At 39.1% G+C, this 16,953-nt stretch overlaps 1 protein-coding gene across 1 annotated transcript in view; it reads right to left on the bottom strand.

The window, feature by feature from the left end:
* The window catches only part of wnk4.S (WNK lysine deficient protein kinase 4 S homeolog), a 134,571-nt gene extending 118,090 nt beyond the window's left edge, over positions 1–16,481 (bottom strand). The window contains exon 1 of the mRNA XM_018238356.2: positions 15,373–16,481. Coding sequence (XP_018093845.1) covers positions 15,373–15,987 — 615 coding nt within the window. The 5' untranslated portion in view covers positions 15,988–16,481. The remainder of the gene's footprint in view (positions 1–15,372) is intronic.
* Between the last annotated feature and the right edge of the window lie 472 nt (positions 16,482–16,953).

The raw sequence follows: 16,953 nt of genomic DNA, 5'->3' as shown, positions 1-16,953 counted from the left end.
AAAGGACATGACTGCAGATGTTCAACAGTAGAGTACTGTGATCCACGGACAATGCAGAGACTCATATTCGAGAGAATGAAGCTATCCCTGCTCCAGAACAGTCACCTGGACCATGTCACTGTGCTTCCTGCATTGCTTCAGCAGACACCAGTACATTATACAGACGTCGTACTGTGCCAGTGCTCAGCTCATCGAAGAAAGGGAACAGCAACTTGGAAAATGAAGAACATATGAAAATGTTTCTTTATAATACTAATTAAGAATTACAGCAATTTTTACATTGGTATATATAATGTAGTGATCCCAAGGCTATTTGTGTTTGTGATTATAGTCAAACCCTCCTTATCTATCTATAAGTGAAGTGTAAATACAGGGAGTCCTCGAGTTACACACCTGACTTACATACAACTCACACTTACAAATGGAGGCATTACAGTAACATACTATGGTTTGCTTGCCTTTTATAAGCATTTAGCGTTAATAACTGCTACAATCCACTCTGGCATGTGTTGTCTACTGCAGAGCACAGAAAGGAAAAAAAAAATACTACCGTATGTTAAGACAAGCATCTGTCTAAGTTGCATTTAATAAGTAAACATATATGTTTCAACTTACAAATTAAACTTAAGAACAAACCTACAGACCCTATCTTGTACATAACCTGGGAACTGCCTGAATATATGCCCCTAGCAGCTCCCCATTTTCTATTCTGCTGATTCACAGCACATACTCTGAGCTGCTATCACTTAAATGAGCTTAAAGATCAATTCACAATATACACAATGTATATATATATGTGTGTATATATATATGTGTGTATATATATATGTGTGTATATATATATATATGTGTGTATATATATATATATATATATATATATATATATATATATATATATATATATATATATCTCAATAAAAGAGGTTTAGTAATTAATTCAGATTCTCATTACATGGCAGATCAGAAACCCCTGCAATTTGCATCAAAATCAAATAATCAGCCACGTGGCATTAGCTTCTATGCTCATTTTCTGCTTGATGATTTTAAACAACCCCTAAGCTTAGCATCTCAACAGCTGCCCAGAGCATACTGAGCATGTGCAGTGTCACTGACACTCCTAATTAAATCCAAGATGGTGAGCTCCTGCGCACAAATTTGAAGGCCTATACCATTACTGCTTTAGAAATGCTGAACCTTCAGGCTGGTGCAGCAGGTTGAAATTATAAAATGTGCCATATATGGTCATATTTATTTTTAGGGTTTGGTTCTACTTTAAACATTTACAACAGGTACTGTACATGGCAGGCAATATAATCATTTTCCACATAGTCTTTGCTAATCAAACCCATCCTATAGAAATCAGAATAAACTCTGTCAGGTCTTTATCAACAAACTTCTTGGAATGTGCAACCCAGAGATTAAACATACCAATCCTCTCATTCACAAGGACAGCTGCAGCAACAATCCTACAAACATTTCAGTTTAACTTTTCTGCTATAAAAAGAGTATTTTAACTCAAGCCCCTCCTTGTGAATCTGAAATTCAAATGAAATCAGCTCAGGCTACTGTTACGAAATCAAACCAGCCTGACATGCACCTTCCTTAACCCTGAACATCACCTGAACAGATACTGTTATTGTTATACAGAATGTATTTTCATAAATATACACACCATCTTCCAGAGTGTTACACAGTTTGGGAATAAGGCAGAATGAAGCCACAATAAAGTGGAAAAGCATGTTCTTTTTAGGGGAGAGCCAGAGAATTCTTGCAGTGGAGTTTTGAAATGGACTCGAGGAGCAAAAGGTTGGATTCTGGGAGGTCGGTTAATAGTAGGTTGCAGTAGTCAAGGCAGGATAGGATAAGGGCATGTATAAGGCATTTAATAGTTGTTTGATGGATCTTGGACAATATTAAGATGGAAAATGTGGTAATAATATAATAAGAAAAGGAAAGAGAGTCAAACATAACAACTATACAGAAGTGCAAGGAACATGTTTAAATGCAAGTGCCTTTACTAAATCAGTAACATTTGCGTCACACTTGCAGAAGCAGTTGTAAATGATCCCTTAAATATTGTTGCAGAGTACCAAGTATTATACAATTTGGCCTCAGGCCAGTGAATTAGATTGTCTATATGTTCTGCAGGGCAATCAGTATGGCTATATGAATAAAAATACATTTGCAAATAAGTAAGCAAATAAATACTGTTATGTTAATAAAATCAAAAAGCTGTCTTTGTGAAGCTGGGCCTTCAGCATGAACTTGTTATCTCTCAGCAGAGTGACACTAATATCTGTAAAATTCTGGAAAATGGTTTTATCCCTGGGAGTTTAGAGTGGAATTAGGTTCATGTGACAGTATATCATTTGAAATCTCTTAAGCATTATAACACAGAGGGTTATTTGTTATACTGTAGTCATTTACATCAAGAAAAGATCCCATTGTGAGAAGTGGAGAATGCAGAATTGGTCTCACTCCTTGGGGAAAAGGTGCAAGGCAGAAAAGCAAGGTGATCTAGAAAAACCATGCAACATGTAAGGTAAAATCCCAGCACTCAAGCTCTCAGCAAAGCAGAGACTGATGCACAAACACCAGGCCTGGATTTGTGGAAAGGTCACCAAGGCCTGGGCCTAGGGCTGCAGGAATTAAGGGGGCGGTATGCTGCCCAACCACACCCACATTGATTCAGAAACACTGTGCAGGCGATACAATAGCTTTATATAATTTCTGTGCTCCAATCACCATTGCTTCTGTCCCAATTAAAATTTGGGTGAATAAAAGGGAGGGGGAGACGAACGGCAGCGGGCCTAGGGGTGCCCGATATGTAAACCCAGCCCTGACAAACACTGCAGAATGTCACAATCCACTTTCAGTAACTATTTCCAAATTAACTGCAAATCATTCTGCACACTATTGTGAATGAGCCCCCCGCAGATGATGGCAGAAGAGATGAGGGTAGTGCTAACTCTCTCATAGGGTTGTTTTACAGGCTGTAATTGTAAAAAAGGTGGCCATACACAGCCATATCTGCTCCGTTTACGTGGGCCAACTATGATACACTCCTCTTCCAACAAGATTTTCAAACCTGCCTGAATTATGTAGGCTCACACTGGGTTAACTCTCATATTTTTACACTCGCATTTTCACACAGTGACTGTGATTGGAGACACAGGAGCGCATGGAGATGCAGGCCTGCTATAAAACATGGCAGTGTATGTCTATGTATTTTTAGAATTTTACAGTATACCACTAATTGTGCACACAGTGCCTTATATAGTGAATAAAGTACCCCCTCTTGTAAAATATAAGGATATTATAAGTAACCGAGGAGTTTCATGACCATATAAAAACACGAGGCCGAAGGCCGAGTGTTTTTATACAGGTCATGGAACTCCGAGGTAACTTATAATATCCTCATATTTTACAACTGGGGGTACTTTATTAATTATAATACACAAATTTAAGTGAGTCATGTGACAGAAATTACATCACTACTCACCGTTTATAACTGATGACATCACTACTCACCGTTTATAAGGATATAATTTACAAGATATTCATGGCTTTTGTGCATTATAATAAAATAATACATTAATAGAACACACAGAGATCAATATTGTTATAAAGTATAAATAAATACATGATAGCTACATTTAAGATTTAGGGGTTATTTATCAAAGTCCAATTTTTTTCTGGTTGGATTTTTAAAGAGGAAAACACCATTTTCCGTAGAAAAATAAATCAAATTTTTCGGGATTTATTAAAGTCTGATGGTGTTAAAAGTCTGAATAAAAAAGTACTCCAACTTAGAAGTAGAAGTCAATGGAAGATGTCCCATTGAAAGTCTGATCTGCACTGGGTTACTTTCAATAAGCCAGCGGTTTCGTGGTTTTCGGGTGTCAAATCCGAAAAAGTCGAAATTTTCTGCGTCAAATCCGAAAAAATTGTACAATGCAGATTTTTTCAAGATTTTATCAAGTTTTTTCACGCACAAGAAATTTTCTGAAAAATGTATTGATAAATAGGGGGCAAAAGTCTGTGCTGATTTGATCGGGGTAGTTTTCAGAAAATAGTGAGAACTTTTCATATTTTGATAAATAACCCCCTTAGTGTAAACAGACATGAGAAAGGCTGTCCCTGACCTGTAGGGCTTACAATCTAAATTTTATGCCAGAGTAGTATTGTGCTGGCATTGTAAATGGCTAACACTGGAGGCATTTAGTTTTGGGCCCACAAAGATACCCTTAAAGGAAAACTATACCCCCAAAATGAAAACTTAAGCAACAGATAGTTTATATCAAATTGAATGACATATTAAAGAATCTTACCAAACTGGAATATATATTTACATAAATAATGCCCTTTTACATCTCTTGCCTTGAACCACCATTTCGTGACTCTATCTGTGCTGCCTCAGAGATCACCTGACCAGAAATACTACAACACTAACTGTAACAGGAAGAAGTGTTGAAGCAAAAGGCAGAACTCTGTCTTTTAATTGGCTCATGTGACCTAACATGTGGTTTGTATGTGTACACAGTGAATCTTACGATCTCAGGGGGCGGCCCTTATTTTTTAAAATGGCAATTTTCTATTTATGATTACCCAATGGCACATACTACTAAAAAAGTATATTATTATGATAATGGTTCATTTACATGAAGCAGGGTTTTACACATGAGCTGTTTTACTCAGTATCTTTTAATAGAGACCTACATTGTTTGGGGGGTATAGTTTTCCTTTAATTAGACATTTCAACAGGGGGGCTGTGCAAAGGTGTTATCCATATCTGCCTTCTGAGACAGTTTGGAGTTCTTTGATCAGTTGATCAAAGAACAGAGCTGTGGACCTAGAGCAGCAGGGGGTTATAGTTAGTAGAAAAATATGGATTATAGGAAAGGATCTATATCTTCTGTGTCATAGAATTCACATCCTCAAAAGGTTACAAGAAGATTTATCATTGGTGTATGCTATAAACCACCTAGTATAAGTGTCGAGTATGAAGCCCAGCTACTCTTGCAGATTCAAACGGCTTCACAGCTGGGTCAAGTTGTTGCTATGGGTGACTTCAATTATCCGGACATTGACTGGGGTAATGGGGTTGCCAAGACAGAAAAAGCTAGTAGGTTTGTAAATATGCTGAATGACAACTTTTTATTTCATCTCGTTCAAGAACCTGCTAGGAATAACTTTTGGACCTTGTAATAACTAATAATACTGAACTCACCTCTAACATTTGTGTGGGTGAGCATTTAGGGAATAGTGATCATAACATGGTCTCCTTTGAGATTCTGTTGCAGAAGCAATTCTATAAGGGATTAACTAAAACACTAAATCTCAAAGTGCAAACTTTGACAGTATAAGGGCATCTCTGCAACATATTAAATGGGAAATGCTTTTCACAGGGTTAAATGCTGCATAATTAATATACTTGTCAGTATATTCCACTTGCAAGCAAGGAACGTTGTTGCAAAGCAAAATCTTTTTGGTTCAATAGAAGCGTTGGTGTTGAGGTGGGTAAGAAAAGACGTGCTTTTAAGGCTTTCAAGTTAGCTGGGACAGCCAAATCATTTATAAGGTACAAGGAGGTCAATAAATCATGCAAGAAACTATAAGGCAAGCTAAAATTGATATAGAAAAGGATATTGCAGCAAGCAGTAAAAAAAATCCAAATCAATGGACTTTATAGCAAATCATAATACTATGAGTGTGTGCCAGCATGGTTTTATGCGTAATAGATCTTGCCAGACTAACGTAATTTCTTTTTATGAGAAGGTAAGCAGGGACCTTAATTCTGGTATGGCAATGGATGTGATTTACTTAGACTTTGCTAAAGCATTTGATACAGTGCCACACAAAAGGTTACTGGTTAAATTAAGGAATGTTGGCCTGGAACATAGTATTTGAGTGGTGATAAATGGAAAATTTTGTAATTGGACCAGTGTTGTTAGTGGAGTACCGCAGGGCTCTGTACTAGGTCCCTTGCTTTTCAACTTATTTATTAATAACCTGGAGGTGGGCATTGAAAGTACTGTTTCTATTTTTGCAGATGATACTAAATTGTGCAGAACTACAGGTTCCATGCAGGATGCTGCCACTTTGCAGAGTGATCTGTCTAAGTTGGGAAATGAGGTTCAATGCTGATAAATGCAATGGCAAAAATAATATAAATGCAAATTATACACTAAATGGCAGTGTGTTGGGAGTTTCCTTAAATGAGAAGGATCTAGGGGTTTTTGTAGATAACAAGTTGTCTAATTCTGGGCAGTGTCATTCTTTTTTTTTGAGTTTTGAACTCCAGTCCTTAAGAGGGATATAAATGAGCTGAATTGGTTAGAGGGATGGAAGACTTAAATTATGAGGGTAGACTGTCAAGGATGGGGTTGTTTTCTCTGGAAAAAAGGTGCTTAAGTACATTAGAGGACATTATAGACAAAGGGGTCCTTTTTACCCATAAAGTGGATCACCCTACCAGAGGCCACCCCTTCAGACTAGAGGAAAAGAAATTTCATTTGAAGCAATGTAAGGGGGTTCTTCACAGTCAGGACAGTGACGTTGTGGAATGCACTGCCGGGTTATGTTGTGATGGCTGATTCAGTTAATGCCTTTAAGAATGTCTTGGATGATTTTTTGGACAGACATAATATCAAAGGCTATTGTGATATTAAGCTCTATAGTTAGTATAGGTATGGGAATATATAATTTATGTGAAAGTATGGAGGGGTGTGTGTATGTATGCTGGGTTTTCATTTGGAGGAGTTGAACTTGATGAACTTTGTCTTTTTTCAACCCAATTTAACTATGTAACTATGTAACTATAACTTACATATTGGTTATGAGGAGGTCACATGCTTCCTAATGATCCAAACAGGGCCAGCCTATACCCACCAGTTAGGAGGGATGGTTCCTGGGGGACTGGGACAGGAGATACTCCTTGTGTTTGATATCAATCTGATCGCCCAAATATGGCCTGCCCATGTTTTTATTATAATATTGGGTACTGGCAAGTACCAATATTATATTGGGGAATCTTGCCTGAAAATAACAACCCCCTGCAGGGGGTCGTAAATGACGAGTTCCTGGGCACTCCTAGCTCATGCATAAGGTAATGAGGAGAGTGTCCCAGCAGGCAATAAAAAGGTCATAGATCCAGTACCCCATGTCATGCAAGGAGGCTCCATATCAGTGGATTGTATGCCCAGTATCCTCTTGCCTCAGAGGACACAACAGGAAATTCTAAACTTGTTAAAGTACATAGGGTTTTCTTAATGTTTTTCCTCCCTTTTATTTTATGTACTGTTTTTGCAATTCTATGTCTTCTTTGTAATATATTATTTTAAATACATGCACTGTTACTGTTGATATTAAATATAATACATTTTAATATGTGTCCTTGTGCTCGAACAAACTCACTGACCATATGAATGCTTGTGCCTAAGTGTATGAACTCTTTGTATGAGTGGAAAGGGAAAGTTGCCTATTTATATGTTGAATAACTAGTACGGCTAGCAGGAAAGTGTGTTTGAATGTAAATTAACCCTTTGGCTGCTGCAGTGCTTGATGGACTAGGATCTTACCCTGACTAACTACCATAGGGTAGAGTGTTTGATGCATTTTTGTAGTGTGAGTTATTACGTGTGATAGAGGGCAGGGGAGTAGTCACATTAGGTTTCTATCGACTGTTTATGATAGATGGTGGCAGCATATTCATTTTGTGGGTGTTGGTGTGTTTTGGGGTGTCTGATGTTAGTCTAACCTACCTGTGTATAAGGTGATTGAGAGACTGAGTGTAACCCCTTATAGCCAAACCCAAGAGTTATGTGTGGTTGAGAGTCACTAAATAATATCCCTCCGATATGCCCACCTTGAGGTGGGCAATATCGGGCTGATCCGATCGTGGGCCCTAGGGCCCAACGATCGGATCCTAACGATGCCTAACGGGAGGGCGGATCGCGGGAGCGCATCAACGAATAGATGCGGCCGCGATCCGTCTGGATTTTTTGTCCCATCCGATCGAGATCTGGCCGACTTTCGGCCAGATCTCAATCGGTGAAGCCCGTCGGGGGGCCCCATACACGGGCCAATAAGCTGCCGACACGGTCTGTCGGCAGCTTTTATCGGCCCGTGTATGGCCACCTTTAGACCATACACGGGTATTTTTGTGTGGATTTCATGTGTGTACCTAAAGTTTTCTATAAGTACACACACAATTATGTCATTATTGGAAAACCTTTACTTGGAAATATGGTGCGGAAGAAATATTCCCCACACTGTACTGTGTCACACAAATGACCAATGACCAATGCAGCTGACATAAGGGTAGGTGTTTGTAGATAAGAACTATACTTCCTACTGAGACATGTGAGCTGGCCAGTGACACCCTCCAGCTTCACAACATGACTACTCATACTTCTCTTTTTATGTTTCTCCACTTAAATCGTTAAAGGAGAATGTATCTTTTTATACTTTTATAGGCAGTTGTGGTTTGATGGGTGGGTGGGCTAGGACCAGAAGGAAAAGTCTATTGAAGAACTGATGGACTATCTAAAAAAGTTTTTGTGTTCAGCTGGATTCAATAACATGAGCATAATGGAGGTATTAGGCAGTGAGTACATTCAGAGGAAGACTAGATACTGATTCTTACTGTATGAGTGTGTAGATGAGACAAAATAACTTTTGCATGAAAATGTGAATTCCCGTTACATTGCTTAGAAGGGGGGATGTCACTGCGTCTACATGCAGTGACAACATTGTTATTCACTGCCAAAGGTGGAGTAAAGAGCAATAGTGCAGTGGCACTGGGTAGCCATAGAGTGCCCTTTGGGATTGGAGGCGGGTGCTTTGTCTGTTTTAATGAGCTGTAAAGGAAGGGGGAGCTCTCCAAGATTTTGTTCCCTATGTGCAGGAGATATTACCAGTTATACCTGTTACTTGGAACTGTCAGTGCATGTCAAAAAAAGTCTGCCAATTTCTATGCTCAGCGGGGCATTCTTTATGGCACCATCGCCATTTCCAATGTTTAATTCATTGCTTTTGAACAAGAATTGTTATTTTAAAGGAAATATGTTAAGATAATCCCCCAAATGCAAATACTGCCTGTAAACCATGAAATAAAGCTAACCAGCCAGACTAGTTGCAATAAAAATATACTTGAGGGAAATGCAGCACACTGTGCAAATCAGAATGGTTATTCCTTGGTTAACTCCAGGGATTAAACCTTGAAAGAGTGACAGCTCTATGGTTACCAGTTACCCAGCACATGCCAGGGGCTGAATATTAAAGGTCTCGTTAAGGTTTCAGAACATTCCACCAGGCTGATAATGCCACAGCATTCCTACACAAGTGGCCTGAAGCCATTCATGAGTTTACTACAGCAAAGTCAGGCAGTGTGAAAAAGGTCAGAAAAGCCATTATTGTCTGAAGAATATGTTATGGATCAATTATTAAAAAAAGGATTTCCGCTTGACTCATGAGAAGAAAACTAAGGAGCCTTCTGCTTATTCAAAGGATATATTGTAAACTCACCTTCATGCACAGCTCATTGGCCTTCATTTAATTGCCCAGATTACAAAACTAAAGAATTGTTGGGCTCATTTTCTAACACCAGGCAAACTTCCGCGGAGCAGGAACCTATGGTTAGCCATCAGCTATTTGCCTTCTGTATTCTACATGCAGCTGACTGATCTTCTGACTGGTTTCTATGGATAACTGCACTAAGGCTATTTTGCCAAGTGTTAGTAAATATGCTCACTTACAATTTCCATGCTCTGTAACCGGCCAGTGTTTGATGAGGACTGAAAGCCAATAAATAATCTAGGAAAGTGATAGTGTGTGGCTACTGTTGGATGAGTGGGTAGGTAGGGGGTTGCTTATAGATAACATCAGGACAAAGGGAGGCATATTAGGGTAAGGTCACACTGGGACGATTCGGGGAGATTTAGTCGCCTCGTCTTTGCGGTAACCAATCTCCCCGAACGCAATTTTCCGAAGCAACTTCGGAATACGAAACGACGTGTGTGCCATGCCGCAGGCGATTTTTCATTTTAGCCGGTGCAAGACAGAGGTAAGGCATTCGGGGAGATTGGTCGCTGCAAAGACGAGGTAATAAGTCGCCAGGCGACTAAATCTCCCCGAATCGCCCAGTGTGACCTTACCCTTATACAGGGGGCATATTATGGCAGGAACAATACAGAGGGTAATAGACAGAGATAGATGGCTTGACCTACTAAATTAAGTAGTGTTGTTAAAGGAGCAGTGAGAAACTATGCTGGGGGAAGATTCAGCAGTTTAGAAGAAGAGAAGATAAAGTCATTATACACTGGTTCTTTTGTTTGTACAATCCATTTGTAACTGTACATACTGACTGGCCAGGTAGAGGTGCAATCCTATATTTAAAATATATATAAATTTTAAAAAGGCAAACACTGCAAACAAACAAGACATATCTAGCTTAGACATATCACTTTCTTATAGATCTGTGATGTAACTGTTTGACTTTCTGCTCCGACAATGCAGATTTTAGTAATCAGTATGAGAGGTTTGGCTGGAGTGCCACTCATGGAAGTCTATTTATATCCCATGTGCTATAGCTTTGTGGACAGTTAAAGATCTTGCCCTGCGGAGATCTTCAGCATGAGGATCGGGAGTGGGAGGAGGGAAGAAATCTGCATTCATTAACCCTCCAAAAGAAGCCCTCTTTTACTCTTAACCCTCTGTTAACCACTTGGCATTTATGAAATTTAGCTGGTACAGATATAGGAAATCTATTATCCAGAATGATCCTAATTACAAGAAGACTCAATTTTAATCAATTAATCCAAGCTATTAAAACGGTTTTCCTCTGTAATATTAAAACAGTACCTTGTACTTGATCCCAACGAAGATATAATTAATCCTTCTTGTAGGCAACATAATCATATTGGGTTGTCATATTGTAATGATATTTTAGTAGATTTAAAGCAATGAGATCCAAATTAAATAAAGACCCCCTTATCTGGAAAACCGGCAGGTCCTGAGCATTATGCATAACAGATCCCCTACCTGTACATAGCACCAAAAACCAGTATCAATTGAATTTTAGCTGATCATTTTGCTGCCATTTCACTGTTATTTTTATTGTCTTGTCAGTTTCTACATATTTCATTCATAAGATATAATTTCCTAATGTTGAAAATAAAGAATATAAGCAGAATTTGGGTTGGATCCATAGGCAACTGCGTCCATATATAAAGATTACAGATCTTTTTTTTTAAGTACTGGGTGTTCCTTGTGCTACTGAGCCTTGCTGCACACAGACATCAGTGAACTCCGGATCAATGCTGATTTAAACTCACTAGCAATAAAGACCCCTTTTCATGTGAAGTCCAAATGATAAAATACAGAGACAGCTGTCTTGACTGCAGCTCTTTGTTAATACAATCACGTTTGTTTATGAAAATTAAATTGCATACATGAGATACCTAATTAGCTTTAAGCAACAACAAGGGACTTACTAGACCAGGGATCCCCAACCTTTAGAACCCGTGAGCAACATTCAGAAGTAAAAGGAGTTGGGGAGCAACACTAGTATGAAAAATGTTCTTGGGGTGCCAAATAAGGGCTGTGATTGGCCATTTAATAGCCCCTATGTGGATTGTCAACCAACATTGAGGCTCTGTTTTGCAGTACAACTGGTTTATATGCAACTAAAACTTGCCTCCAAGCCTGGAATTCAAAAATAATCACCTGCTTTGATGCCACTGGGAGCAACATCCAAGGGGTTGGAGAGCAACATGTTGCTCGCGAGCTACTGGTTGGGGATCACTGTACTAGACAGACAGGTTTCCACACTCCTGGAGAGGGGGCAATAAGAAGAGTGGTGTGTCCACCAAGAAAAAACTGGTATTAAATTATCATCTACAGAGCATCAAAAAGGGGATCAAATGGTAAGCTAAGCCCTCAGGTGCCAGTCTTGTTGCCTAGGCTACACACCATATATTGGAACTGGGTGGGATAATACCTGAACAGGAAACATAGGTGGCAATAAGGCGAAACTACAAAGGTAGCATTAATTTTTCATTCATTTCAAGCACAGTGTGGCTCCTGGGGGTTCAATATAGATACTGTATATGATACACAAGAGCCATGGATATCCTGCAAACTATATTCTTATAAACATTGATTAGTGATGTCATCAGTTATAATTGGTGCTTAGTGATGTTATTTCAGTGACTCACGTGACTCACTGAAACTTGTGTAATATAATAATCAACTGCACTTTTGTAAAAGATGAGGATATTAGAACTCCATGGAGACCAGGGCGGTACATTATCCACTATAAAGTGAAACCCCTTTCAGGGTGAATTTTCGCATGTACATGGGACAAATATCAAAAAGACAGGCACAGTACTCAGTAAATGTAAGAGGATTTTACAGTGAGAATCCAGTCTACACACACTGTAGCATGTCAGTCACCTTGCTGCTATTTAAAATAGGGACAGTACTGTGCAGTTGTGGTTTACCATTATTATTTTGAATTCAGACAACAGAAGAGATTTTTTTTTTTTTTTTTTTTTAGATTTTTGCTGCTACAAATAGGCTTAATGCTTTTGCTGCTTTAAGAATGTATCCGTGATGTTACTGGACATCAACTATCATCATCCTGTAACACTTGATGATATGTATATGTAAAAGTTGTAGTTCAGCTTAATGGTTGGTTAAAACTGGAATGGAAGGGTTGCATCCCCTTTAAAGCCTGCTGTGGGAGAACAATCACAACCTGTTTTTTAATCTGACTCCATCCATTTACTTATATCCCCTCATCCCTACATAAGGGATTGATCATTGGCTTCATTTTCACTGCATTTTTGATTGTATGGTGAAACCTTGAATGCTTTATGTTCAGGACCAACTCTCAGTTCCAAGGGCATGGTTACTATAACAACCCCTGCAACCCCTATAGCTACACCCTTGGGAGGCACACCAGTTATGTCAAAAGCTTTAACTAAGGGTTGACAAGAAAAGCAGGAGAAATAACAGAGTAGCTATATCTTTCATATCAGAGAGGAATTTGCAAGTGACCTAACATTACCTACTTCCCCTTTGTGTTCAAACTGTCCACTTCTACCCCTTGTTTATATTTGGCTATTACATTTAATTAGCAAGTCACATCTCTGTTCACCCTTATTTGTAGAGCATGCTGGAACAAACAATACCTAGTAATAGGACATCAAACTGCCCAAAGGGTTAATGCATGACAGATCTGCTGAGTTGTTGCAGGACTGAGAAATACACTCTGTGCTTGGAAACTGAATTGCCTAATCTTAATTATTCATTTCATACCCTTATGGCAGTCACCACTATTCCTCCTGCAGTACTTTAAGTCTATATATGATAGAACATAAGTTTGCACTCTCAATAGCAAGCAGTATTTTAAAAAGTGAATCAAAATTCAAGTTAAGAAAATGTGTATTCTTTATTATTTAATATTTATTTTGTGATTCAAAACTGATTATTTTTAGCAACATTGGACTATCTATCTATCTATCTATCTATTGTCTGTCTATCTACCAATCATCTATATATCTATATATTATTTATTTATGATCTGTTTATCTATCTATTGTCTAGCTATCGCTTTATCTATCATCTATGATGTATCTATCTATTATCTCTCTCGCTCTATCTATCTAGTATCTATTTATCTTCTCTACAATTCTATCTCTCTGTGATCTATTGATCTATCTATCTATCTATGATCTATGTATCTATCTTTTGTCTCTCTATCTATCATATATGATGTATCTATTATCTCTCTCTATACCTAGTATATATTTATCTCTCTATTTCTCTATTATACATATTTATATATATATATATATATATATATATATATATGAATCTTGTCATCTATCACTCTGTCCTTCTCTCTATCATCTATCTATCTACCTGCTATCTATCTATCTATCTATCTATCTATCTGTCTCTTTCTATAATCTATTTATCTATCTATGATTCTATTTCTCTGTGACCTATTGATATATCTATCATCTATGATATATTTATCTTTCTATGATCTAGCTATATATCTATCAATCAATCAATCAATCAATCAATCTTGGCATCTATCTCTCTTATCTGTAATCTATCTACTTGCTATCTTTCTATCTATCTATCTATCTATCTATCTATCTATCTATCTATCTATCTATCTATCTATTATCCATCCATGTATCATTCAACCTTATTTATATCCATTTCTATCAATATCTCAGAGTTACTGACAAGAAAAAAATATTAGACAGGGAAATACAATTTAGTTACAATGTAACAGCATGAATATTTTAAGAGCAACAGTTCCCTATATGGTTTCATAAAGAATGCATATAGCTTCTTGTGGGTTGCTAACATGAGTAAGATTTTTTTCTTTGAAAATAGATGCATACTTTTAAATATAACTGAACAAACAAACGTTTTTGAGAAAGATATTGTGCTGCTTATGTTTTGGAATACTGTGTTATGTTGGGGTGCAGGTTACAATGACAATTAAATTGGATGTCTCTTGCTCCATCTAAACACCTCACTTGCACATATCAGAAGCAGGGTTGATCCTGGCCCCTCCGCCGCCTGAGGCAGCAACAGTTGCTGCTGCCCCCCCTCCCCTGGAAATTCACTCTTAAAGTACCAGGAGACTGCCCCTAGTACCTAGTGGGGCGCTGCCGCCTGAGGCGACAGCCTCAACTCGCCTCATTGGCGAAGCACCCCTGATCAGAAGATATTCTGCAAGATCCATACATATACCTACACACACACACTAAGGATCAAATGACAGGTACACCTTCTCTGAAAATCATTTTCAGTCTTTGGAAGTTTTTCAGAAAACCATGTTATGGGTTAGATATGTGTCAAGCCTGACAGCCCTCCATTGATTTAAGAAACCTACTTGCACCTTTCTTTATTGATGGCACCAACCACTATATATAATATAGTGAATAAAGTACCCCCTCTTGTAAATTATAAGGATATTATAAGTTACTGAGGAGTTTCATGACCATATAAAAACACGAGGCCATGGAACTCCGAGGTAACTTATAATATCCTCATATTTTGCAACAGGGGATGATGCTTTATTTATTATAATACACAAGTTTTAGCGAGTCATGTGACAAAAATTACATCACTGCTCACTGTTTAAAACTGATGACATCAATAGTCACCGTTTATAAGGATATATTATAATATTCATGTTTTTGTGTGTGTGTATATATATATATATATATATATATATATATATATATATATTGGAATTGTAGGAATTCTCCCTGAGATGGGACAATGACTTATGCAGAATGTATACAGATGATACAGGTCTCAGGTAACAGGTGAACTTACTTGCAGTTCGCACCAAGCTACTTCCACTGTTGTCTCTGTATCTAAACCCTTGTAAACCGTTTTAAAGGAACCTCTTCCAATCTCAATGTTAAATTTCAAGTATCTCCCATCTGGTGAGGTGGCCACAGCCTTGGTCTCATTCTCCTCAATCTCCTCCAGTTCTCGCCTGTTTCCTGCCAATGCAGGTTTAGGGACAGGCACAGCAGGCCCTTTAGTGCTTGAAGCTTCATCTCCAGATTCTGAGGTTTTGGACAGTTCCACAGAGGGCAACAAAGAATCTGGCTGTGCATTGGCACTTGGGCAGAAGGTTGTATTGGGCGACATTTCCGGAATTGGGACCACTTTTTCTTCCAAGCGTGTGGGCTCTTCAGGGGACCAAGCTGAGAAAGACGTCCCAGGTGGGTCATAGCCCAAGAGTTCCAACTGAGCTGAACTTCTCCTGTTGAACTGATAAGAGTTTCTCCTGGGTTCTTTTCCAGACAACCTCCGTCTCCTCAGTGCAGCCAAGGTAGAAAGTTCTGCAGGATCTTCTGGCAGGAAGGCAATTCCACAGCCTGAAAGGTCTACTTCTGTCTGAGACATGGTCTGGGCTGCAGGGACACTAACAGCAAACATCTCCTACAGTAGATCAAAACAGATCCTAGTGGGGGGAATGATCATCTGCCATGCCGAGCAATGTACACAAGTACCAGGGATGGCGACAACCTCCTACAGCACCTCCTTCGCACTCCCCAATTGGCACCAACAGGTCCCAAAGAACTTGCTCTATGTCACTTTTATAAAGACAGAAGGTGCAATTATCTGCTTGTCATCCCAAAATAAAGACAGTTATGAAAATGATATACAATTCTTTCCCCCAGGTAGGGCACCAACAGAACATGGAGCAGTCAGTGTGCATATAGAAAGGACGGATCTGCTCCAGGGAAATGTGCCTGGAGCTCCTCTGGCCGATCTTGTTTCTTGAGTCACTGACAGCTCCAGCCGGTGCGAGAGAGAGTGAATGTGATCCCACGTTGGTGTGACGCCAGCGTGTGTGTGTGTGTGTGTATATACACCAGCCCAGGGAGCCGTAGCACTCACTCCCAGGCATATTCCTCCCCCACTGACTCCTCCCCCTCCTCAACTGCAATAAGCAAATGTCCTGTCACGTCTGCCGTACCTCGCTGCCTGAGGTACCGGGCTACCTTTTATCTCTCCATGGTGTAGCTGTCATTTCTAGGAACGTTTCCCAGGCTCCCTGCAGATATTCTCATAGTTTTTCACTCTTAAACATATTGCTTCAAAATGCACGTACTTTGTGAGGTAAAAAGCGTCGACACCTCTTTGAAGCTGCATATAATGGGCATTGATGAGGGGCATTTACATTTATCCTGGGGCATAAGTGTTGGAGCTCTAAGGGGCACAAGAATATACCCCACAAACTGTTCTCTGCTGCTGAGCTGCTGTGAGGAGCAGAACCCTGTCCTAGTGCCCCATTGGAGGCTGCCTCTCCTGCTGCTTCCTAACTTGACAGGTATAGGGCAGAAGAATATCTCACCACTCTAGGATAGATCCTAGTCTAACCCAGGCAACTCTCCATTC

Source organism: Xenopus laevis, chromosome 9_10S (genome assembly GCF_017654675.1).
Source record: "Xenopus laevis strain J_2021 chromosome 9_10S, Xenopus_laevis_v10.1, whole genome shotgun sequence".
Classification (NCBI taxonomy): domain Eukaryota; kingdom Metazoa; phylum Chordata; class Amphibia; order Anura; family Pipidae; genus Xenopus; species Xenopus laevis.
Note: the sequence above shows the minus strand (reverse complement) of the source record. Positions and strands in the feature narration are given on the sequence as shown.